The following is a 25139-nucleotide window of genomic DNA, read 5'->3' as shown; positions in this document are numbered from 1 at the left end:
GGTTCCCACACTATTAGTGGCTCAAAGGCTGTTGAAAAGCAACAAGGTTTCTATAAACCAATCCAGCAAAATCCGCTCTCACTTCGGAGTCTTGCAGTGAGCGCAAACAACATTTAGGATCCCTGTATTTAGCAATATTATAGTGAGAAGAACCCACTTAATTTGTGGTGTGTGTCTCCTGGAGCACAATCTGGGCGCTATGTGCTGGGTAAGAAAATGGCAGATGTGTAATTTTCACTCTCCAACATCCACTGCGTGTTCATTTCCAGAAAGTGGCTGTAGAGTGAAAATATTCACTCCTCCTACACACGTGGCCAAAGTTGTTGGTACCCCTCGTTTGATGACAGAAAATCCCACAATGGTCACAGAAACTTGAATCTGACAAAAGTAATAATAAATAAAAAATCTATCAAAATTAACAAATGAAAGTCAGACATTGCTTTTCAGCCATGCTTCCACAGTATTTAAAAAAATAAAACTCATGAAATAGGCCTGGACAGAAATGATGGGACCCTTAACTAAAATATTTTGTTGCACAAGCTTTTGAGGCAATCAAACGATTCCTGTAACTGTCAATGAGACTTCTGCACCTCTCGACAGGTATTTTGGCCCAGTCCTCAAGAGCAACTGCTCCAGTTGTCTTGTGTTTAAAGGTTGCCTTTTCCAGATGGCATGTTTCAGCTCTTTCCAAAGATGTTCAATAGGATTTAGGTCAGAGCTCATAGAAGATCACGTCAGAATAGTCCATTGTTTTCCTCTTAGCCATTCTTGCATGTTTTTAGCTGTCTATTTTGTGTTGCTATCCTGTTGCAAGACTCATGACCTGCGACTGAGACCAAGCTTTCTGACACTGGGCAGCACATTTCACTCTAGAATCCCTTGAGTCTTGAGATTTCATTGCTCCCTGCACACATTCTAGAAACCCTGTGCCAGATCCAGCAAAGCAGCCACAGAACATAACAGAGCCTCCTCCATGTTTCACAGAAGGGACAGTGTTCTTTTCGTGATATGCTTCATTTTTCTGTCTGAGAACATAGAGCTGATGTGCTTTGCCAAAAGTTCCATTTTTGTCTCATCTGTCCATAGGACATTCTCCCAGAAGCTTTGTGGCTTGTCAACATTTAGTTTGGCAAATTCCAGTCTGGCTTTTTTATGATTATTTTCAACAATGGTGTCCTCCTTGGTCGTCTCCCATGAAGTCCACTTTGGCTCATACAACGACAGATGGTGCAATTTGAAATTGTTGTTCCTTGAGCTTGAAGTTCACCTTTAATCTGTTTAGAAGTTTTTCTGGGCTCTTTTGTTACCATTCATATTATCCGTCTCTTTGATTTTTCATCAATTTTCCTCCTGCGGCCACGTCCAGGTAGGTTGGCTACAGTCCCATGGATATTAAATTTCTGAATAATATGTGCAACTGTGGTCACAGGAACATGAAGCTGCTTGGAGATGGTCTTAGAACTTTTACCTGTAACATGTTTGTCTATAATTTTCTTTCTAATCTCCTGGGACAACTCTTTCCTTCGCTTCCTCTGGTCCATGTTCAGTGTACACACCATGTCACCAAACAGCACAGTGAGTATCTGTAGCCTCTATACAGGCCACTCACTGATTCCAAGATTGTAGACACCTGTGATGCCAATTAGTGGACACACTGCGATTTACCATGTCCCTTCTGTCACATTATTTTCAGGGGTACCATCATTTCTGTCCAGGCCTATTTCATGAGTTTTATTTTTTTTAAAAAATTCTGTGGAAGCATGGCTGAAAAGCAATGTCTGACTTTCATTTGTTCATTTTCATAGATTTTTGATTTATTATTACTTTTGTCAGATTCAAGTCATTTCTGTGACCATTGTGGGTTTTTCTGTCATTAAACGAGGGGTACCAACAATTTTGACCCCGTGTGTATAGATTATAACCCTCTGTGAATTAATTTATAAAATGGAATCACTTTATGGGGATTTCGACTATTCTGGTTTTCTGTCATTTAGTTACATTAGGGCTTCTGCATATGGTGTGTCCAATCTCATCTGGGATCTGTTCCTGCTGTCCAGCTGGAGTAATCTGCTCCCTACTTCAGCCAATTGGAAAGCACCACACCCTACTAAAGCGCAAAGCACATGGCCGGAATCTGCCAGATACAGCGCTGTTCTCCTCTGGTTCAGTCCTCTGTGCTCAGCTTGCGGCTTGTGTATTTGTTTCCTGCTGTGACTGTGGCCTGTTTACTGACTACTCTTGTGTCTTCTGATTCTGTCCTTCTGGTTCTGACCCAGCTACCTGACTATTCTTCTTGCCATCTAACACCACAGAATAGCAGGTAACACCATGGCCCAAACCTAGGGGTCCCAGTGTTAGTCTAGGGCCATGTATTGGTGTTAAAGGGCGATGAGCAAGGCAATCCTTGGGATATGGAAAGCAGAGAAGATAGAGCCAAGCATGTTCATGGTGGATATCTTTTGATGAGCGAGAATACTCATTGCTCGGGTTTTCCCGAGCATGCTCGGGTGTCCTCCGAGTATTTTGGCAAGCTCGGAGATTTAGTTTTTGTCGTCTCAGCTGCATGATTTGCGACTGCTAGACAGCTTGAATACATGTGTGGAATGCCTGTTAGGGAATACCCCCATGTATTCGTCCTGGCTACAAGTTGCAAATCATGCAGCCGAGATGATGAAAACTAAATCTCCGAGCATGCCAAAATACTTGGAGGACACCCGAGCATACTCGGGAAAACCCGAGCAACGAGCATACTCGCTCATCACTAATTGTGTCTGCAAACTATTCCAGCTAGATCTGCATTCAAATAGCTAAATGGCGCTCCTTCCCTTCTGAACACTGCCATGTGCCCAGACAGTAGTGTACAACCGTATATAGGGTACAGTGCGAAGCTGGAAAATAATTTGTAAGATCCATTTGTTTCCTATTATCCTCTGTGAATAATTTATCACCACATAAAGTGACACACGTCAGATATTAATAATGGGGCCTGATTAAGAACACAAATCTGGCTGCAGGAAGAGGTTAAATCAGAGGATTTTGGACACTACTGTAATCAAACACTGTGACTATAGACAATAACATCTACTGAAATGATCAAACTCCACAGTCTCCATCAGTAATAAATGAGCAGCTAGTGGTGAAACCTCTCTGGGGTAATTAGAATATGGGGCTCGGTGACGTCACAATCTAAACTATCGTAAGCTCCAATATTTTCTGTCAGATGAGTTTCAAGAAGAAATATTACACATTTATAGAGAACTGTGTATAATAGTGCAGAGCGGAGATGTCTTAAAGGGAACCTGTCAGCCGGATTGTGCTCAGTAACCTACAGACACTGTCAGGTCAGCACCGTTATACTGATTACAATGATACCTGATGATGAAATCCGTCTTGTGGTTGTTGTTTAATCTGTATTTGTAGTTTTCAGTTAATGAGATTCTCGTGCTCTGGGGCGGGGCTGTGGGTGGGGCTGTGGGCGGGGCTTTATGTGGTCTGATTACATATTAATCTGTATTGGCTTATGACAGGTCGCTGATCCCTCACTGACCTGCCCCCATTATTACATAATGCATATAATAGCATTGATATTATTGGTGATAATGCCTATAATATTGTGGCTATTGTGAGGCTTAGAAAAAAAATTACATCCAGCAAGATGTCACCAGCGGCCCCTGTCCAGTAGCCTCTGTCTCTTACTTATAGATGCTACTTGTGCAGGCGCCGCCATCTCCGGTGACATTTTGCTGGATGTAATTTTTTTCTAAGCCTCACAATAGCCACAATATTATAGGCATTATCACCGGTAATATCAATGCTATTATATGCATTATGTAATAATGGGGGCAGGTCAGTGAGGGATCAGCGACCTGTCATAAGCCAATACAGATGAATATGTAATCAGAGCACCACATAAAGCTCCGCCCACAGCCCCACCCACAGCCCCGCCCCAGAGCACGAGAATCTCATGTCAGTACATTCTACGTACGCTGTCATTTGGCTTGATATTTTACAGAACTGGGCAGGTAACGGTCAACATCTCCTAATCCCAGGAGGTAGGTGGAACCTCCAGGTTGTAAGTTCTGTAGAAAAGGGCTTTCAAAGCCAAAAGTCATTTGCACAGTTTTGGGTGGAGGAGAATGTTGTGGTCTAGAGGCAAAATGGTGACCATGGTAATACGGCCGGACTACACCACCGATAAAGCAGCCACAGCCGGTGACTGAGAGGAATCTGTGACTTCTCTGCATTCATAGTAGCATAGTTTTGAAGGCTGAAGGAAGACCTTATGTCCATCTAGTTCAGCCTATTTTTAGTGCAGCTGTTCTGCATTCAGAATTCACACATAAGAAGAGCATTCTGCCCAATATGAATAAACATCAGAAAGGGTTAGATTAAAACAATAATCCTTTTATTAATCATCACATAAAACCACAATAACATAGTAATAGTAGATGAAGTAGTCGGTGTTTGGGAAACAAAAATAGATTCCCCGGAACTGATTCAGAGCCTAGGCATAATAAAGTGCACCATGAGAGAAATCCCCCCAAAAAAGCAGTAAGGTACCCGTATCAAGTCATCACCCTGTACATACAATCTCAAATCACTATGGATCCCATAAAGAGCAAAGTATCCTAATGCAGGATAGAGAGACTGCTAATAAAAGAGCACTGTGGCTAGTATGCAGGGAATCGCCCACCATAGAGGCTATACCTTCTTTGCTATACTTGTACATATATATTAGGTCTCCCCTAAGTCTTCTCTTTTCTAGAGTAAATAGACCTAATTTTGATAACCTTTCTGGGTATTGTAGTAAACCAACTCCATTTATCATTTTAGTAGCCCGCCTTTGAACCCTTTCAAGTTCAGTAATGTCTTTCTTGAGCACCGGCGTCCAAAATTGCACACAATACTCCAAGTGTGGTCTGACGAGTGATTTGTACAGAGGGAGAATTATGTTTTCATCTTGTGTCCCCAGACCTCTTCTAATGCATCCTATGACCCTATTTGCTTTGGTGGCAGCTGCCTGACACTGGGCACTCCAATTTAGCTTCTTATTGACTAAGATGCCTAAGTCTTTTTCCATGTCTGATTTCCCCAGCAGTTTCCCATTTAGTAAGTAATTGTAGCGTCTGTTTCTCCTTCCCATGTGCATAACCTTACACCTTACACTAGTGTAATGACAAAAAAAATTGTTTTATGAAACCATGTGCAATGGAGGAACTTTTATGGGTTATTTAAGAATAAGTATTGCTTTTTTTGTTTTTTAAAAAAAGTTCCCCCTTTCATTCAAATGAACTAAGGCAAAAATGGTATTTTTCCGCCAAGAAAGGACATGCAATTTTGCATTATTATCTTTTATGTTGACAATAGGAGGGCAGATTCCTCGTCCAGATAGACCTGTTTGCTTTTACACTGTTGCTGGAATTTCTAGAAGACATTTTCTGAATGTACTTCTTGATCATAAAACTTGAAGCTTTGCACTGAAAATGAAAAGATAATACTAAGTTCCAAAATATTTTAAAATATTCCAGAATGTTCTAGATGTGAATAAAATACCACTTTTTGTTACAACTTAGAAAGATATTTTCTTTAAAGATTAAAATTAAAAGATGAAAAATCTTTTGAAAAAGAGGGGGAACTTTTTTGAATATTTTACAAATTTGATGATACTAATGTCATTTGAATGCAATTGTTCCTCCAATGTAAGGGGTTTCATTTTCGTTTTGCAAAATTTTTAAAATTGTCATCACCCTACTTACACTTATCTGTGTTAAACCTCATTTGCCATTTTTCAGTCCAATTCTCCAATTTACTCAAATCTGTCTGTAGTTGCAAACTGTCCTCCTTTGTGGTAACTACCTTACATAGTTTTGTATCATCTGCAAATACTGATATTTTACTGTGTAAGCCATCCACTAGATCATTAATAAATATATTAAATAGTAGGGGGCCCAATACAGAACCCTGTGGTCCCCCACTAGTAACCCTGGCCCAATCTGAGTGTGCCCCATTAATAACCACTCTTTGTTTTCACTAAGCCAGCTACCTACCCATCTACACACATTTTCCCCTAGCCCAAGCTTTCTCATCTTACTTACCAATCTTTTATGTGGGACAGTGTCAAATGCTTTAGAGAAGTCGAGATAAATGACATCCAATGATTCTCCTTGGTCCATTTGAGAGCTTACATCCTCATAGAAGCTGATCAGGTTAGTTTCACAGGAGCGATCCTTCATAAATCCATATTGATATGGAGTTAAACATTTATTAACATTCAGTGGTTACTACTCACCTGGGTAGTCATATGTGGGAATCTCCTCTTTACACCGCTCATCACCCCTCACATATGTCTCTGTAGTATTAATATGGGTCAGATCTTCACCCTGAAACAAATATTGTAACAGTCACAGACAGATGGAGAAGTCCCATCTATGATCAGCTCTAATCCTGCCATCTCCACCGTTCTCATTACACAAGTATAAAACATATAATACTGGTGGATAAAACAAGACTGAGCACAAGACCTTCACAGCCGTCTACACATCATAGGGGAGATCTCCTGACACCTTCTCTCCATCTACCTGATGATCCTGAGGAGCACTGGGATCTTCTTGGTTACAGTCCTGTGGAAGAAGAGGACGGGGACATCTCTCTGGTGTTGTCCTCTTACTGGATAGATCTGGAGGAAACACATACAGGGACTGAATTCATTCTCTACATACAGATAATTATAGGCCGTGTGTATTTAGTCCTGTCTATTACCTGGTGATGTGAGGGGCTGGGGAACCTCCATTATGACGTTCTTGTACAGATCTCTGTGTCCTTCTAAATACTCCCACTCCTCCATGGAGAAATAGACAGCAACATCCTGACACCTTATGGGAACCTGACACATACAATGATACCGTCATCCCCCCAATCCCTTCATAGTTACTGTATAATGTCCCAGCATTCCCAGCAGTGTCACCTCTCCAGTCAGCAGCTCAATCATCTTGTACGTGAGTTCTAGGATCATCTGGTCATTGATGTCCTCATGGATCAGGGGTCTTCCCCATCCCTCAGACACTGGGTGCTGACAGCGATCACTAGAGGTCTTCTTCACCACTGTGTAATCCTGGTTATGGAGAGACACATTAATAAATCTCACTACAGACATTTCCAGAGTCCTCACCTCTCCAGTTCTGTCCATCTGTGTTAAGGGCTGGCGGAATGCACCAAATAATAAAGGTGGTATGAGGTGCGTTCGCAGCCTGGGGTCCACCATGCAGAGATGGAAACCTGCTGCTCAGTAATGGTGGTGACTATATGGCAAATAATAAAGAGACACACGTGGGTTAGCTTCACCTGGTGTGTACGGGAGCGAGTTCTGTTGATTCACAGAACCGAGGTGCCGCACAATGTAGGTGCCGAAGCCTGTTAAACTCACAGGGCTTGGCCGGATGAGCGCTAGTATACAGACACAGGACTCCGCCCCAAGGATACGGGGTTAGAGTCCCTCTAGTCCACTAGCGCTCAGTGCACAGTAGCGGAGCCAGCAAGAGGCCAAATGAGAGATAACGCACCAGTGTGCACTGCACCAGTCTGGCGGATGCCACTAACCACCCAGAGTGGGGAGGAAAGCGATAGATTTGCGCACGGTGCCGCATTGGCAGTTACTGCTACCTGACGCGGTAGGACAGTGCCTTAAGCAGAGCGGCAGTCAGAAACTAGCAAGTGCAGAGGACTGTGGCATATAGCCTAGCCACTGACAGGTGCTGACTCTAACAACATACACAACCAAGGGTAGGGATTTCATAATGAGTCATTCGAAGTAACAAGCATCCGTCATCATACACACCATAAGCCACAAGAGTCTATACTAGCGCATGGCCGAGCGGCCATGCGACTCTTTTATAGCAGTGTCCTTTCGGGACCTTTACAGTAGTGGACTAATCCGAGCAGGAACGGGACCTGCGCATGTGACCTCCTACCTCCAATGAGAGGTCATCCCACAGGCATGCTCAGTACCCAAAAGACAGGACTTAGTCCCAGAAGTGTCTACTTTTGCTGCTGACTCAAGCATGGAGTTATAGCAGAGCCAGAATGAGCAACCAGACGCCTAGCATCAGCCTGGGCAAGACGCCTGGACCGACGCCTCTGCTCAGCAGGAATCTCTGCGGCTGCAGAGGAATGGGAGACCGCAGAGGACATGGCTTGAGATTCCCCCTGTGCAGTGGGGGAAGCTCGGCACCTAACAATCTGTTATTCCCATAGATAAGAATGAGGTAATGTGACGTCATCAGAATCTCTCACCTCTCCAGTAAGCCAGAAGAGGATCTCTAGGGTGAAGTGTAATATCATCTCTGCCATCTTGTCTCTGTCCATATCCATCCTTGATGGGGAAATCAGGAAAATTCTCTTCTATAGATCTTCACTGAGAGGATCCAATATTGTAGAGACCTGAATGAGAAGATGATCAGATGTAACATAAGGATCCACTTGCTGATGTGAAAAGCAAACATGGCATCTAAGAAGGTGTGACAGTTTGGCTTCAAGTACTCGATAGTATGGGTCGGCCTAGATACTACGATACTTACATGCCTAATAATGGTGTCTGGGCTGCAATGTATGAAGGTCTATTAGGCCGGGCCAGAGGCAGAGTCCAATAAGTTACCTTATAACGCCCCCATACACATTAGACTAATGTTACATGAAAGCACTTATTTCGGGGGGTTTGGCCGACCATATAATGTTTTGGGGGCCTCCCGACAGATGATGTCAGGGCAGAGAAGGATCCGGCATCCTGAATTTCAGAGGACAATCCGTTTGTTCTTCCTGTAGATAATCCTCCTCTAGAGGAGTCTGGAGGCGACTCTCTCATACAGACCACAGGAAAGCTGGAATATTTGTGTGTATGGGGGAGTCGGGAGAGATCGCCGTCTGCCAAATGACCATTCAGCCAACTCTGATCTCATGTGTATGGGGCCGTTAGTATTACACTGACCGGCAGTGATGATACACGGGAGTACAGGGCATCATGGAGCCATCAGAGGCTTGTATGTTGTGTGATCACACTGATCAGAGGGGTTTAAAAAAAGGGTTAAAGTGGAAAAAAAAAATAGAATTAGACTTACCGGTAATTCGATTTCTTGAAACCTTCCACGATAACATAGGAGGTCGTCTCCACACCCTAATAAGGGACAGGAAGCACGAGAGGTTAAAAGGTCCTTCCCTCCTCCCTTTCACCAGTGACTTACAACTGATTACCATAGCACCGGTTACCTTTAAGATTCTCAGAATTTGTCCAAGAATACAGGGAGGGAAATAGTGGTGTCGTGGAAGGTTTCTAGAAACCGAATTACTGGTAAGTCTAATTCTATTTTCTCTAGCAACCTTCCACGACAGCATAGGAGGCATAACAACCTATACTGCACTGGGGGGGGAGACAACGGCCTGAAGAACTTTTCGGCCAAAGACTAGATCCCTGATGGATACGAGGTCTAATCTATAATGTCTAGTAAAGGTAAAGGTTGCTGCCCTACAAATCTGCTCTGAAGATGCGCCTGCCCTCTCAGCCCATGACTTAGAGGTAGACCGTGTTGAATGCGCTTTGATTCCAGCAGGGGGAGTGATGTTTTGTGTCAGGTAAGCTTCAGAGATAGCCCTTCTAATCCAATTAGCAATGGTGTTCTTTGCCACCTTCTTCCCTCTGTTTGGGCCAGAGGTATGAATAAATAGGTTGTGGTCGACTCTATAGGGTTTGGTAAACTCCAGGTAGTGGAGAACTATACGTCTTACATCCAGCGTATGGAACACATCTTCCTTGGGGTTTGCTGGGTTCTGACAGAATGACGGAAGGATTATATTCTGTGACCTATGGAAGTTGGACACTACCTTCGGCAGAAAAGATGGGTCAAGAGAGAGAACTATGGAATCATCTCTAATAGTTAGGTAGGGTTCTCTAACTGAGAGCACCTGGAGCTCTCCTACTCATCTTGCTGAAGTTATTGCTACAAGGAAGGCGACTTTACAGGTGAGAAGCTGGGAAGTGCTGGATGACAAGGGCTCAAAGGGAGATTGAGTGAGTCCCGTAAGCACCACATTCAAGTCCCATGTTGGGACCGCTATTAACTTCTTTGGATGAAGTCTAGTGGCCGATGTCATGAATCTTCTTATCCACCTGTGGTTGGCCAAGTCACAATCGAACATAGCACTTAATGCTGACACTTGAACTTTCAAAGTGGTAGGTTTTAGATCTAGTTCTAGCCCCCTCTGCAAGAAATCCAGGATACGAGAAATGTTAGGTTTCTCTGGATCAGGCAGGTCTGGTAGACACCATGAGGAGAATCTCTTCCATATCTTATAATATATGGCGATAGTGACCGGTTTTCGGGATTTCTGTAGGGTCTTTATTACCGCCACTGATAAGCCCCTAGCCCTCAGGATCTGGGCTTCAGTAGCCAGGCCGCCAACCTCATTCCTCGTAGGTTTGGGTGATGTAGGGGGCCCTGCGAGAGAAGGCAGTCTTCCATGGGTAGGATGAATGGTCCATCTACCACCAGTTCCGTGATCAGAGAGTACCAGCTCCTCTTTGGCCATAATGGAGCTACTAGGATGGTTGGGGTATGATTGTCCCGAATCTTCTTCAGGGTTGCGGCAAGGATTGGGACTGGCGGAAAGGCGTAAGCTAGATGGAACCTCCACCTGTGGGCGAAGGTATCCACTCCCAGGGACCTGTCTCTGGGGTTCAGTGAAAAGTATTTCTCCACTTGAGCATTTTCTCCTGAGGCTAATAGGTCCACTTCCGGTAGGACCCACCTGTCGACCAGTTTCTGGAAGATTATTTTGCTTAGGGTCCATTCGGCCGGCTGGATGCTTTTCCTGCTTAGGAAATCTGCCTGAAGATTGGCCGTACCCTTCAGGTGAATTGCCATCAAAGAGCGGAGGTGCTTTTCGGCCCAGGAAAATATTCGGTTTGAGAGGCCATCCAGGCTGCTGGATCTCGTACCCCCCCTGGTGCCTGAGATGGGCCACCGTTGTTATATTGTCTGAGTAGACTCTGATGTGCTGGCCCCGGACCAGGTGTCTGCCAGTAGAGCTTCTTCCACTGCCTTCAACTCTCTGAAGTTTGAGGATTTTGCGCTCACTTTCTGGCTCCATAACCCCTGGAATGGGTGACGAGACACTACCGCTCCCCAGCCTTTTTTGCTGGCGTCTGTTGTTACCGTGACTAAAGGGGTCTGAGACCAGTTGATTCCCCTGCACAGGTTCTTGTGGTCCATCCACCATGCCAGCAAGGCTCTCACTACCCCTGGGGTCTGGACCTTTTTGTTCAGACAGGTGTGATCCCGATTCCAGTTTCTTAGGATATGGGACTGGAGCGTTCTGGAGTGGGCCTGTGTCCAAGGTACTGATTGGATACAGGAGGTCATAGACCCTAGTATGGACATAGCTGACCTGAGGGTCGGGGGATCTCTGGTCCCTGAACTCTGAGATCCTTGATATTATGGATCTCTGGTGCTCCTCCGGGAGGAAGGAGGTCTGAACCTGACGGGTGACCAAGCTGCGGATCTCGTCAATTAGTGACGGGTGCTCGGCCCTGACCACTTTATCTGTGCATGCCTGACATAACTTTTTCTCCCAATAAGAGGGAAGTTTCGTGCTGCATATGACACATTTGGCCGTTTTGCTGGATGTATTGGTGCTTTTATGGGCAGACTTTTCTCCCTATAAAAAAGAGGGGGAGAAGTATTTTAAGGACCTCTATCCCGGATCGCACCACTAGGACCCACCCCAGGTAACACTCACTGTGGCTGGGGCAGCGCTGGGCTCTGCAGATGCAGGGCAGGAAGAACTGTCCATGACAGCAGGGGATGTCTTACCTGTCGGTGTCTTCCGGCGGGTTAATGAAGGGTTAACTCCGCCCTCAGCGCATTAGCTTGTTTCCCCCTCCTCCTCCCTGGGTCCTGGAGCAGGCACAGCAGATGCTGGCGAGCTCCGCGCGCTGGCAGCAGCATGGGAGCCGCCATGACAGCGCGCCCTCCACATACCCCAAAAGTGACCCGCGTGTACAGCACGCAGGGGAGGAGGAGACGCCGGAGAGCACTGGCCCGATTTACTCCCCAAAGGGGAGAACGGGAGGGCCAGGAACGGTCCCGAATGCAGGTGCAGAACGGAGGAGGGGAGGCTGCGCCACCGACCACCACTGCCCGGCTCTTTCACACAGCACACCAGACCTCTCCATGCCCCATGGGGGACAGGAAAGACACTGGTGAGAGGGAGGAGGGAGGGACCTTTTAACCTCTCGTGCTTCCTGTCCCCCATTAGGGCGTGGAGACGACCTCCTATGCTGTCGTGGAATGTTGCTAGAGAAAATCACAGTTTTAGTAACAAGAAATATCTGTCACTATATGGAAATCAGAGTCACTGCACAATGTTAGTTACGTCACGTCCATAACTGCTTTATTATACTCTATTATCCTTTATACAGTGGAGTAGATAGAAATCACAGATCCCACTGCAATAGCTGGAATTGGACCCTCCAACATAAAGAAAAAAAAAATCTCCATATCTCTCTCTATAATATATATATATAGCAGAATCATATCTCCTGACTCTGCAGTTAGCCAGTGAGTATATATTGGTGGCGCAGATTTTATTCTTCCCATTGAGCTGGCTCTTCAGGACCTTTGATGGTGTTTGGATGTTGCCGCTTTCCTTGCCTCCTCATCATGGTTACCGTATCCCTGTGGGATGCGTAAGTCTTTGTAGCATGTCTGTACATCTGCTACCTGCCCTGCTGATAATTCCACTCCATCAGTCTTAACTACCTTGCCTCTCTTTATTACCAACTGACCGCACTTATTCAGTCCGAAGGACGCTCCGATGTCCCGATATCTTCACTGTAGATCCTTGTCAGGTGGATAAGTGAATTGTTGTCTTGATCGTTTTTCGCATACAGCTTGAGGTCATCCATGTAGAGGAGGTGGCTGATGGTGCTTCCACTCTTGAACTTGTATCCATAGACAGACTCTGCAATTATCTGACTGAGGGGCTTCAAGCCTATGCAGAACAGCAATGGGGACAGTGCATGACCTTGGTATATGCCGCATTGGATGGTCACTTGTGCTAGTTGTCTTGAGTTGACTTATAATGTTATTCTCCATAGCCTCATTGAGTTTCTGAGGAAGGTTCTTAATTTCTTGTCGACATTGTAGAGAGCCAAGCATTCAGAGATCCATGTGTGTAGAATTGAGTCATAGGCTTTCCTGTAGTCAATCTGTGAAGGGTTAATACTAAAATCAGAGCTGAAGTTTCACTTCTCCATTTTTCCTGAAGGTTTCATTTCTCCATTTTTGTTGCTGTAAGATAAATTTTGTAATTAGGTAAAAGGTCAAACTGTCATGAAACCAGACTGTTCCCATCAGGTGCAAGATTAGGGAGTTGGGGGTGTATTACTCTGAAGAATATGCCATTATATTACTTTCTATGCTATTTGGATACAGACATATATGTAGTTTCCGGTTTTCTGCAATATTATTGGCTTATAAAGTGAAATGATGCTATTGGTACTTGAGAACCTTGCATAATTAAGCAAAAGATTATAAAAGAAGTGACTAAAATAAAGGGGACTAGTGATCTGTCTCGATCCTCCCATACAGAGACCCCCGTCTCCGTGTGGTCATTTGAGTTGCTAGCAACACTCTGTGGATTAATTTGGACATCACTGGCTCAACCGTAAAGGGTTAATTTAGCCCTACCTCGACAGCTGGCGGCCCAACGTGGGGCCCCCGAACAGGGACGCCTCTGCCCATGGAGGACAAGACAAAGGACCCTCGGAGCGGACACAGGTGCTGGAAAATTGGGACTGATCATCCCCCACAACAACCACGGTAATTTGGCAGTTAACTGTTCAGACTGACCGTTGGTGTGGTTTTCCTGTGCTTGTTGCTGCAAAGAGGATCTGAGGTTTGTCTCCGTGGTGGGGTGATTCATGGCTGGAATCATATAGAGGTGCAGTCCTGTTGGGGGCCCAGTGCTCAAACCGTACCTCATAAGGAATGGACACCCCGGATTGACCAGTGATTGTGACTCTCTTTATAGTCAAAATATCCTGAATTCCTGATCATTGTTAGTAATCGGGCGTGGTGACGTGATCGAAGACTGGGTAGGATACATAACTCAGGTATATATAGATAGATATATATAACCAGAGGTGTCCGGAGGGATAGTCTGAGACGCCCTCCTCCTTTCACTGAGTACCGCGAATTTTGGGTATCCCAGAGGGTGATTATTGACCCGGTGGAACAGACTGATACGGCCGCTCCAGATCTGTGCACAACTAAGGTAAGGATATTTAGCGCTAAATGAGAGAATCCGTGGAAGGAAAAGAATTTTGTGGCTTGGCACATGAATTGTGTGACGAAGGTGTTAGGAAGAACAGAGGAAGTGAATTCTGATTGTTTCTGTTACTGCTATGTTGAAGAAGGAAAAATTGTCTATTATGGCAAGGACTGGATGTATTGTGGTTCAAGAAAGTGACTGTGGTGTGAGAAAGTGATTGGTTTAGAAGGAACTGAGATTGATACTAATGTGTAAGGCAGACAAATAGTTAAAAGTGATGATTTGAAAGAAGAGGTCTCCCTGCTAGATAATAATTGTACAAGGAGACCAGGAGACGCTGACGGTACCTACTATCATCCGCCGCTAGCCTCAGTCCCCGCTATGTCTAATATTGCTAGTGGTTATGAGTATACTCCCTTCACCCCATCCCAAATAGACACCCTTTGCAATCAATTACCCAATCCAGAGTCTTCCCCCATGGCTTTCTACAGGCAAATGGCAGCAAATTGAGAGATTTATTCCACTTCCCGAAGAGATCTATTACACATACTTCGAGTAAAAGTTGGGGAGGGGTATTTTCCAATTATTGAGGGTGGCATAATGTATAATGTCAATCTGGATGGGGGAACCTATGAGAGTGGTGTTGATTTCTGCAATGCTTTAAAGGTTTGGGCACAAGATAAATTAGCGGACCAAGCTATCTCTCTCACAGATATCACAAAGGCCGAAGGGGAGACTGCCGAGAAGTTCTATGGGCGTCCTATGGCAGTATTTAGAGATCTGGGATTCTCCCTGTATATTGAAGCCCATACACATCTTTTTGTGGCACTTTGATGTCCGGCCTCAGACCCGAATTGCAAGAGGCAATAATTTCAGTTAGACCTGACGTTGAGAATTCCACTCCGGACAATGTATTGAAAGTAATAAAAAGTTTTCAGAAGACTTTAACCCGCTCTGTTCAGCATAGAGAAAAAGAAAAAGAAAAAAAAACAAAACAAAACTAGCAACCTCCAGCCCCCACTGCAGCTGCGAGCACAAAGTGTGCCCTTCAGCCCACACAGCAAACTCTCGCCCCCCTCAGACTTCAGCTACTGAGAACCTTACTCCTCAGCCCCTCCCTGCTAATTCTCGTCAGCAATTCTGGCGCTGTGCCCGATTCGGACACTTTTATGGAGATTGTCATACAGGCCTCTGTTTTAATCGGAGTAGATGGCAGACCCAATTAATATACTGTAATAAACCCCATAAAACCCTTCCCCGAGGTTACTATTCAGTTTGTAATCTCTCCCACATGTCCAGTAAATTTACTAGGGGCAGATTTATTATCACAGTTCTGCTCCGAAATACAATTCCAAGATGATGGTCAGATGGTTCTTAGGTTATATAATCCCTATGTAGATGAAGACAGTGAGGAAATCTGTATTTTGCATGCCTTTCCCACAGTTATGCCACAAGGGGCCCAAAACAGTCCCAACCAGTATGCAAAAAAAATATGAGCAGGTGTCTTTTGCCATTTCTGGCATTGTTAGCCTCCTTAAGTATCTGGCAGCACTGAACTGTCGGGTTTCGGCCTCGAGACTTCAGTTCTGCCTTGGTCAAGTGATATTCTTGGGTCACTTTCTCCTTCAGGGTGTCTGACACCTCACAGAAGAAAGAAAAATAGCTGTCAGCAACCTTCCTTTCCCAAAAGATGAAGCTGAACTCCAGCGTTTTCTTGGACTATGCACTTATTGTTGTCAGTGGATACCGGATGCATCCCGCATAATGCATCCTCTTTACAATGCCTTGAAAGACGGTATAATGAACTATAAGGAAAGATGGCAGTGATGAGGATTACCTCCAACATGATTGTTCCCAATTTCTGATAGAAGAAACAGCTACTCCACCAAATGTCAGTGAGAATCCACTCCCAGATCCTGATCTGGTGTTATACACGGATGTTTCAAGATATGCTGACGAGTTTGGTAGATTCCACACAGGATACGCTGTTACCACAGAGGACACTGTAGTGCACGCAGCTGCGCTCCCGCCCTCACAGTCAGCACAAGAAGCAGAACTCCAGGCTCTGTCTACTGCATGTACTTTGGCCAAGAACAGACGGGCTAATATATACACGGACTCACGGTATGCATTTGGTATTGCTCACGATTTTGGGGCTCTATGGACCAATCGAGGGTTTATTACTACTGCCGGAACCCCAGTGAAAAATGCTGAAGCTGTTAAAACCCTCATGGACTCGATCAAATTACCTACTCAGGTGGCTATTATCAAAGTTAAGGCGCACGGTCCTAGGACCAGTCCACAGACTGTTGGCAACACATTTGCGGATATGCAAGCAAAAGCCGCCGCTCTCTTATCCGTTGAACTAACCATACCAACTGTGGTGACCACACGCTCTCAGTGTAAACAGTTACAAGAAGCATTAACCCTACAAGAACCTGATGATCTACAACAGACTGAAGTTTTCTGTTGGACCCTGTTTAATGACGATGCAGAGAATGTCTCCAAAGGAAGAGGTGAAGCAATGGAAGACTGATGGGGCACGAATGAATAATGGTCTCTGGAAAAAGGACCAACTTGTGTGTCTCCCTAAGCGGATGTACCCTGCTATTGCCACATGGGCACATGGACCTACACATCGAGGAAAGAATCAGGCCCTCGCACTGGTGCAAAAATTCTACTGGGCCCCGGTTCTCCAGTTGGCTGGAAGCATTCCCTGTTACCAACATGACTGCAAAAACCACAGCGAAGAAATTGGTGATGGAAGTCATATGCAGATATGGGGTTCCAGAAGTTGTTGAAAGTGATCAAGGCCCGGCCTTTTCTTCTCATGTGTACCAAGAAGTTCTGACAATGCTTGGATCCACTGTAGCCCTCCATACTCCGTACCACCCACAATCCAGTGGTGAAGTTGAGAGGCTGAACGGCACACTGAAGGGACAATTGACCAAAATGATGCAGGAGACTACGGCTCCATGGTCAGAGCTCCTACCCATTGTACTATACCATATCCGTACTCCCCTATTACAAAATATTGCTTGTCCCCATATGAGATATTGTTTGGTACTAGGCCCCCAGTTGCAAATTTCCAGCCCCAGCAGTTATCAGAAGAAACTGACCATGCTGTTCAATATGTTATTCTGCTTAGTAAAAATCTTGCTAACACCTATGCTCTAGTTTCCTCTTCTTTACCAGATTCAGTAGAAACCGACACCTGTCATAACCTGAAGCCTGGTGATTTGGTAGTCGTGAAAAGGCATGTCAGGAAGCATGGACTAGAACCCTTGTATGACGGTCCCTATCAAGTCCACCTCATCACCCAACAAGCCAATAGCAAATAAAGGGGGGGCATAATGTTTTAGTTTTCGCATTTTTCATATTATTATTGGTAGAAGTTAAAGTTACAAGATATACAATGACTCAGAGATCAATACGATAAAGATAATGATCGTAATAAGGACAGTTGGTGGTCAGACACCTTCTCCTTTCTCAATCCAGCCAATTGATTTAAGGGAATTGGGGGCTGGATAGCTGGGATTTTACAAAGCTTGTTACATATTGCTGCCTGTATCCTTGTTGTATATGTGATACTAAAAATTGTTCTTTGGTGTGTTTCTGTATGTATTAGGAAATTCTACACTAAGCCAGCTAATGATGATACCAAAGGCGTCGTTGCCCCTGCTCTTCTCTGCACCGATTTCAAAAGGCTACTTGATGAAGACGTCGAAGCCAAGCACATGGCTACCTACAAAAGATCTCCACCACAGTTATCAAAAATTGTTATTCGTGAACTGCAGTACACAGGGGGGACGGGTGCACCGCGACAGCCATGACTGGTAACACAGCATCAGTCATGTGAAGACCAGTACCCCTCAAGCTGTTAGCTTGGGATAACAGATATGCATCATCAGAGGTGCTAACAAAATTTATCTAGGGGTGAATGTGAAGGGTTAATACTAAAATCAGAGCTGAAGTTTCACTTCTCCATTTTTCCTGAAGGCTTCGTTTCTCCGTTTTTGTTGCTGTAAGATAAATTTTGTAATTAGGTAAAAGTTCAAACTGTCATGAAACCAGACTGTTCCCATCAGGTGCAAGATAAGGGAGGTGGGGGTGTATTACTCTGAAGAATATGCCATTATATTACTTTCTATGCTATTTGGATACGGACATATATGTAGTTTCCGGTTTTCTTGCAATATTATTGGCTTATAAAGTGAAATGATGCTATTGGTACTTGAGAACCTTGCATAATTAAGCAAAAGATTATAAAAGAAGTGAATAAAATAAAGTAAATGCTCCTGTACAGAGACCCCCATCTCCGTGTGGTCATTTGAGTTGGTTTGGTCCCGTAGCCCATTTATCATCAGATTGTCTTGGTTCCTCGACATCTGACGCGGACCTTGTTAATCTGGGCAATGTCCCAGCTGGAAAGACTCTTTGTTCAAGAGACACTCTCATGTTTATTGAGGTAGGCACCATAGTGTTATGGACCACTTCTGGTATATTACGTCCAACAGGGCAGAGCTAGGATTTGAACCCAGTTTCCCACATTGGTGGCTGTGACTTTACTAAACGTGGCACGTGTATTGCTGGCTTCTATTATATCTTTTACCGAATGTTACCGACTTTTATGTTACGGACTTTTTCCGATCATAAGAAAAATTTTCATTTTACCAATCATGAATCAGAATGTACCATATTAGCGCTGAATTTATGTTTGGTGATCGTTTTCCTAACATATTTGCTCATCTCTAATTTTATTTTTGGAGGTACTGTAGGAACATTATACTGTGTGTGGGGGTATGGCGGTACTATGAAAAGATTATACTGTGTGGGGGTATGGCGGTACTATGAGAACATTATACTGTGTGTGGAGATATGGCGGTACTGTGAGAACATTATACTGTGTGGGGGTATGGCGGTACTATGAGAACATTATACTGTGTGTGGGGGTATGGCGGTACTATGAGAACATTATACTGTGTGGGGGTATGGCGGTACTATGGGAAGATTGTACAGTGTGGGGGTATGGTGGTACTATGAGAACATTATACTGTCTGTGTGGGGGTATGGCGGTACTGTAGGAACAATATACTGTGTGTGGGGGTATGGCGGTACTGTAGGAACATTATACTGTGTGGGGGTATGGCGAAACTGTAGGAACATTATACTGTGTGTGGGGGTATGGCGGTACTGTAGGAACATTATACTGTGTGTGGGGGTATGGCGGTACTGTAGGAACATTATACTGTGTGTGGGGGTATGGCGGTACTGTAGGAACATTATACTGTGTGTGGGGGTATGGCGGTACTGTAGGAACATTATACTGTGTGTGGGGGTATGGCGGTACTGTAGGAACATTATACTGTGTGTGGGGGTATGGCGGTACTGTAGGAACATTATACTGTGTGGAGGGGTATGGCGGTACTGTAGGAACATTATACTGTGTGTGGGGGTATGGCGGTACTGTAGGAACATTATACTGTGTGGGGGGTATGGCGGTACTATGAGAACATTATACTGTGTGGGGGTATGGCGGTACTATGAGAACATTATACTGTGTGGGGGGATGGTGATACTGTGAGAAGATTATACTATGTGTGGTGGGATGGTGATACTGTGAGAAGATTATGCTGAGTGTGGGGGTATGGTGATACTGTGAGAAGATTATACTGTGTGTGGTGGGATGGTGATACTGTGAGAAGATTATACTGTGTGTGGGGGATGGTGATACTGTGAGAAGATTATACTGTGTGTGGGGGGATGGTGATACTGTGAGAAGATTATACTGTGTATGGTGGGATGGTGGTACTGTGAGAAGATTATACTGTGTGTGGGGGGATGGTGATACTGTAAGAAGATTATACTGTGTGTGGTGGGATGGCGATACTGTGAGATTATACTGTGTGTGGTGGGATGGTGGTACTGTGAGAAGATTATACTGTGTGTGGGGGGGATGGTGATACTGTGAGAAGATTATACTGTGTGTGGGGGGGATGGTGATAGTGTGAGAAGATTATACTGTGTGTGGTGGGATGGTGATACTGTGAGAAGATTATACTGTGTGTGGTGGGATGGTGATACTGTGAGAAGATTATACTGTGTGTGGGGGGATGGTGACACTGTGAGAAGATTATACTGTGTGTGGTGGGATGGTGATACTGTGAGAAGATTATACTGTGTGTGGTGCGATGGTGATACTGTGTGTGGTGGGATGGTGATACTGTGAGAAGATTATACTGTGTGTGGTGGGATGGTGATACTGTGAGAAGATTATACTGTGTGTGGTGGGATGGTGATACTGTGAGAAGATTATACTGTGTGTGGTGGGATGGTGATACTGTGAGAAGATTATACTGTGTGTGGTGGGATGGTGATACTGTGAGAAGATTATACTGTGTGTGGTGGGATGGTGATACTGTGAGAAGATTATACTGTGTGTGGGGGATAGTGATACTGTGAGAAGATTATACTGTGTATGGTGGGATGGTGATACTGTGAGAAGATTATACTGTGTGTGGGGGGATGGTGATACTGTGAGATTGTACTGTGTGTGATGGGATGGTGATACTGTGAGAAGATTATACTGTGTGTGGTGGGATGGTGATAGTGTGAGAAGATTATACTGTGTGTGGTGGGATGGTGATAGTGTGAGAAGATTATACTGTGTGTGGTGGGATGGTGATACTGTGAGAAGATTATACTGTGTGTGGTGGGATGGTAATACTGTGAGAAGATTATACTGTGTGTGGTGGGATGGTGATACTGTGAGAAGAATATACTGTGTGTGGTGGGATGGTGATACTGTGAGAAGAATATACTGTGTGTGGTGGGATGGTGATACTGTGAGAAGATTATACTGTGTGTGGTGGGATGGTGATACTGTGAGAAGATTATACTGTGTGTGGTGGGATGGTGATACTGTGAGAAGATTATACTGTGTGTGGGGGGATGGTGATACTGTGAGAAGATTATACTGTGTGTGGGGGATAATGATACTGTGAGAAGATTATACTGAGTGTGGTGGGATGGTGATACTGTGAGATTATACTGTGTGTGGTGGGATGGTGATACTGTGAGAAGATTATACTGTGTGTGGTGGGATGGTGATACTGTGAGAAGATTATACTGTGTGTGGTGGGATGGTGATACTGTGAGATTATGCTGTGTGTGGTGGGATGGTGATACTGTGAGAAGATTATACTGTGTGTGGTGGGATGGCGATACTGTGGAAATATCTTTTGTGTGAGAGATGCCAGTACTGTGGACACACTATACTGTGTGAGGGGCATCATATATACTGCATAAGGCTGGTTTCACACTTGCGCTTTTTTGCGTTTTACATGGGTGCGCATACACATGCGTTTTTTTGTAGTGTGCGCTCGCGCGCACAAAATGCATCTTGTTGCATTTTTTGTGCGTCCAACCTGTCCCAAAAAAACTCATGTGCACGCAATGCGTTTATTTTCACCCACTCATTATAGTCTACGGGTGTGCTGACGTGCGCATGGTAATGCGCACATCAGCGCAAAAAAAGCATGTGTATTTTTTTTAAAAAACGCGCCTAAACCCGCAAAAAATGCACACAAACGCATGATGCATTTTTATGTGCGTTTGCAAAAAGTGTGAAAGTAGCCTAAGGGGTGTTAGAAGGAGAGTCATAAGAACAAATCCTCAGGGCTGTGCGGCATTTGTACATAGACTGCCATCTGCCATACAGATGGCAGTCTATGTGGAATCAATGGGGAAAGGGAGAGTTTCAGGGAGGAAGAGTCTAGATAGTGCACCAGGTCAGGTGACCTTGAGGACACAGTTTCCTGATATTATAAAGGCCACAGCCCCAAAGGAAAGGGGTGCGGGGAGGAATCTGAGGTACCGGCCATGGTAAAGTGCCCGAGGCAGCTGGTTGTGGGGCAGAACCCTGCTTACAGGGGCATAATGGGGGCATTACACTGTGTGGGGCCAAGAAAGGGGCCCTGTACTATGGGAACACTCCGTGCGCAGTATGAGCCTTTTTGACAGTGCGCCGACCTGCGCCAAACGCAACCTGCTGCAGTTTGGTTGCGCCGACGCACCGTCAAAAAGGCGCATGCGCCGCCAAACGCATACTGCGCATGGCCTGTGCCCCCAGTGATAAAGGGGAGCGGGAGATAAAGATAGGGGACGCAGGGCGCATGCAGCGTCATGCGCCGGTAGGCGGAGCTACCGGCGGAGGCGCGGCAGGGGGCGGGGCTTAGCGACGGCCGTGCGCAGGCCGTCGCTGCGCTCAAAAACGCTAGTGTGAAACTAGCCTTAGATTGTGTACAGAGGCCACGACTTTACCACTGATGACCAATCCGTATCCTTAGGATGGGTGATCAATGTCTGATCGGTGGGTGCAACACCGCCACTCCCATCACTCACCTGTCACTGGAAGCTGGAACTGCACATACCCTGCACCCCTCCGTCTCACTCACCCTGCAGCCTCTCACACCCCTCCATCTCCCACACCCCCTGCCCCCTCTCGCTCCCCTCTATCACACACCCCCTGCCCCCTCTCGCTCCCCTCTATCACACACCCCCTGCCCCCTCTCGCTCCCCTCTATCACACACCCCCTGCACCCTCTCGCTCCCCTCTATCACACACCCCCTGCACCCTCTCGCTCCCGTCTATCACACACCCCCTGCAGCCTCTCGCTCCCCTCTATCACACACCCCCTGCAGCCTCTCGCTCCCCTCTATCACACACCCCCTGCCGCCTCTCGCTCCCCTCTATCACACACCCCCTGCCCCCTCTCGCTCCCCTCTATCACACACCCCCTGCCCCCTCTCGCTCCCCTCTATCACACACCCCCTGCCCCCTCTCGCTCCCCTCTATCACACACCCCCTGCCCCCTCTCGCTCCCCTCTATCACACACCCCCTGCCCCCTCTCGCTCCCCTCTATCACACACCCCCTGCCCCCTCTCGCTCCCCTCTATCACACACCCCCTGCCCCCTCTCGCTCCCCTCTATCACACACCCCCTGCCCCCTCTCGCTCCCCTCTATCACACACCCCCTGCCCCCTCTCGCTCCCCTCTATCACACACCCCCTGCCCCCTCTCGCTCCCCTCTATCACACACCCCCTGCCCCCTCTCGCTCCCCTCTATCACACACCCCCTGCCCCCTCTCGCTCCCCTCTATCACACACCCCCTGCCCCCTCTCGCTCCCCTCTATCACACACCCCCTGCCCCCTCTCGCTCCCCTCTATCACACACCCCCTGCCCCCTCTATCACACACCCCCTGCGCCCTCTCGCTCCCCTCTATCACACACCCCCTGCCCCCTCTCGCTCCCCTCTATCACACACCCCCTGCCCCCTCTTGCTCCCCTCTATCACACACCCCCTGCCCCCTCTCGCTCCCCTCTATCACACACCCCCTGCCCCCTCTCGCTCCCCTCTATCACACACCCCCTGCCCCCTCCCCTCTATCACACACCCCCTGCCCCCTCCCCTCTATCACACACCCCCTGCCCCCTCTCGCTCCCCTCTATCACACACCCCCTGCCCCCTCTCGCTCCCCTCTATCACACACCCCCTGCCCCCTCTCGCTCCCCTCTATCACACACCCCCTGCCCCCTCTCGCTCCCCTCTATCACACACCCCCTGCCCCCTCTCGCTCCCCTCTATCACACACCCCCTGCCCCCTCTCGCTCCCCTCTATCACACACCCCCTGCCCCCTCTCGCTCCCCTCTATCACACACCCCCTGCCCCCTCTCGCTCCCCTCTATCACACACCCCCTGCCCCCTCTCGCTCCCCTCTATCACACACCCCCTGCCCCCTCTCGCTCCCCTCTATCACACACCCCCTGCCCCCTCTCGCTCCCCTCTATCACACACCCCCTGCACCCACTCGCTCCCCTCTATCACACACCCCCTGCCCCCTCTCGCTCCCCTCTATCACACACCCCCTGCACCCACTCGCTCCCCTCTATCACACACCCCCTGCGCCCTCTCGCTCCCCTCTATCACACACCCCCAGCGCCCTCCCGCTCCCCTCTATCACACACCCCCTGCCCCCTCCCGCTCCCCTCTATCACACACCCCCTGCCCCCTCCCGCTCCCCTCTATCACACACCCCCTGCCCCCTCCCGCTCCCCTCTATCACACACCCCCTGCACCCTCTCGCTCCCCTCTATCACACACCCCCTGCACCCTCTCGCTCCCCTCTATCACACACCCCCTGCACCCTCTCGCTCCCCTCTATCACACACCCCCTGTCCTCCCCATGTTCCCTGTTCCCGCCATTACCTCTCACAAGTTTCCCATCTTCTCAGCTTCCAGCCTGCAAGCTCTCTGGCTCCTCCCCCTTAAATGACGTGATCGTTACCTCATCGCAGGTCCTGTACCATGCATCGGTGGCCCCAGATCATGTGACCCCTGACTCCTCCCCTCCTGTGACCTCATCACAGGTCCTGTGCACACAGAGCAGTCATATATGTGGCAGACAGTGAGGCCCCTGATCATGTGACCCCTGACTCCTCCCCTCCTGTGACCTCATCACAGGTCCTGTGTGCACAGAGCAGTCATATATGTGGCGGACCCTCCTGCATCTTCTGCTTTCTGGGCCGGTTCCTCCTGTGAGTCCTATTAACCCTTTCGCCCCCTGTCTTCTCCTTTCTGACAGGACAATCTCTGAATTCGAACAGTGTGACAGGAATTTCAGCAATGTGGAAGGAAGAAATGACAATTTTACTGTTTCCCTCACAGAAATGTGACTTCCCCCCAATGTATCATTGTCCTACAGGTGACAGGAGCGCTGAGGCCGCACAGTGCGCCGTGTCTCCTGAGGGCCGGTA

General features: G+C 46.9%; 1 protein-coding gene across 1 annotated transcript in view; it reads right to left on the bottom strand.

The window, feature by feature from the left end:
- LOC141063334 (uncharacterized) overlaps positions 1-24691 on the bottom strand; it is a 54717-nt gene extending 30026 nt beyond the window's left edge. Inside the window, exons 1-6 of the mRNA XM_073557382.1 lie at positions 24671-24691; positions 8290-8436; positions 6965-7111; positions 6760-6883; positions 6579-6676; positions 6290-6380 (exon numbers count right to left, since the gene is read on the bottom strand). Of these exons, the coding sequence (XP_073413483.1) occupies positions 6290-6380; positions 6579-6676; positions 6760-6883; positions 6965-7111; positions 8290-8367 (538 nt within the window). The 5' untranslated portion in view covers positions 8368-8436; positions 24671-24691. The remainder of the gene's footprint in view (positions 1-6289; positions 6381-6578; positions 6677-6759; positions 6884-6964; positions 7112-8289; positions 8437-24670) is intronic.
- Between the last annotated feature and the right edge of the window lie 448 nt (positions 24692-25139).

Source organism: Dendrobates tinctorius, unplaced genomic scaffold (assembly GCF_039654945.1).
Source record: "Dendrobates tinctorius isolate UK_male_01 unplaced genomic scaffold, ASM3965494v1 ptg000249l, whole genome shotgun sequence".
Taxonomy (NCBI): domain Eukaryota; kingdom Metazoa; phylum Chordata; class Amphibia; order Anura; family Dendrobatidae; genus Dendrobates; species Dendrobates tinctorius.
The sequence above is the reverse complement of the archived record's forward strand: the minus strand, read 5'-3'. Positions and strand labels throughout refer to the sequence as shown.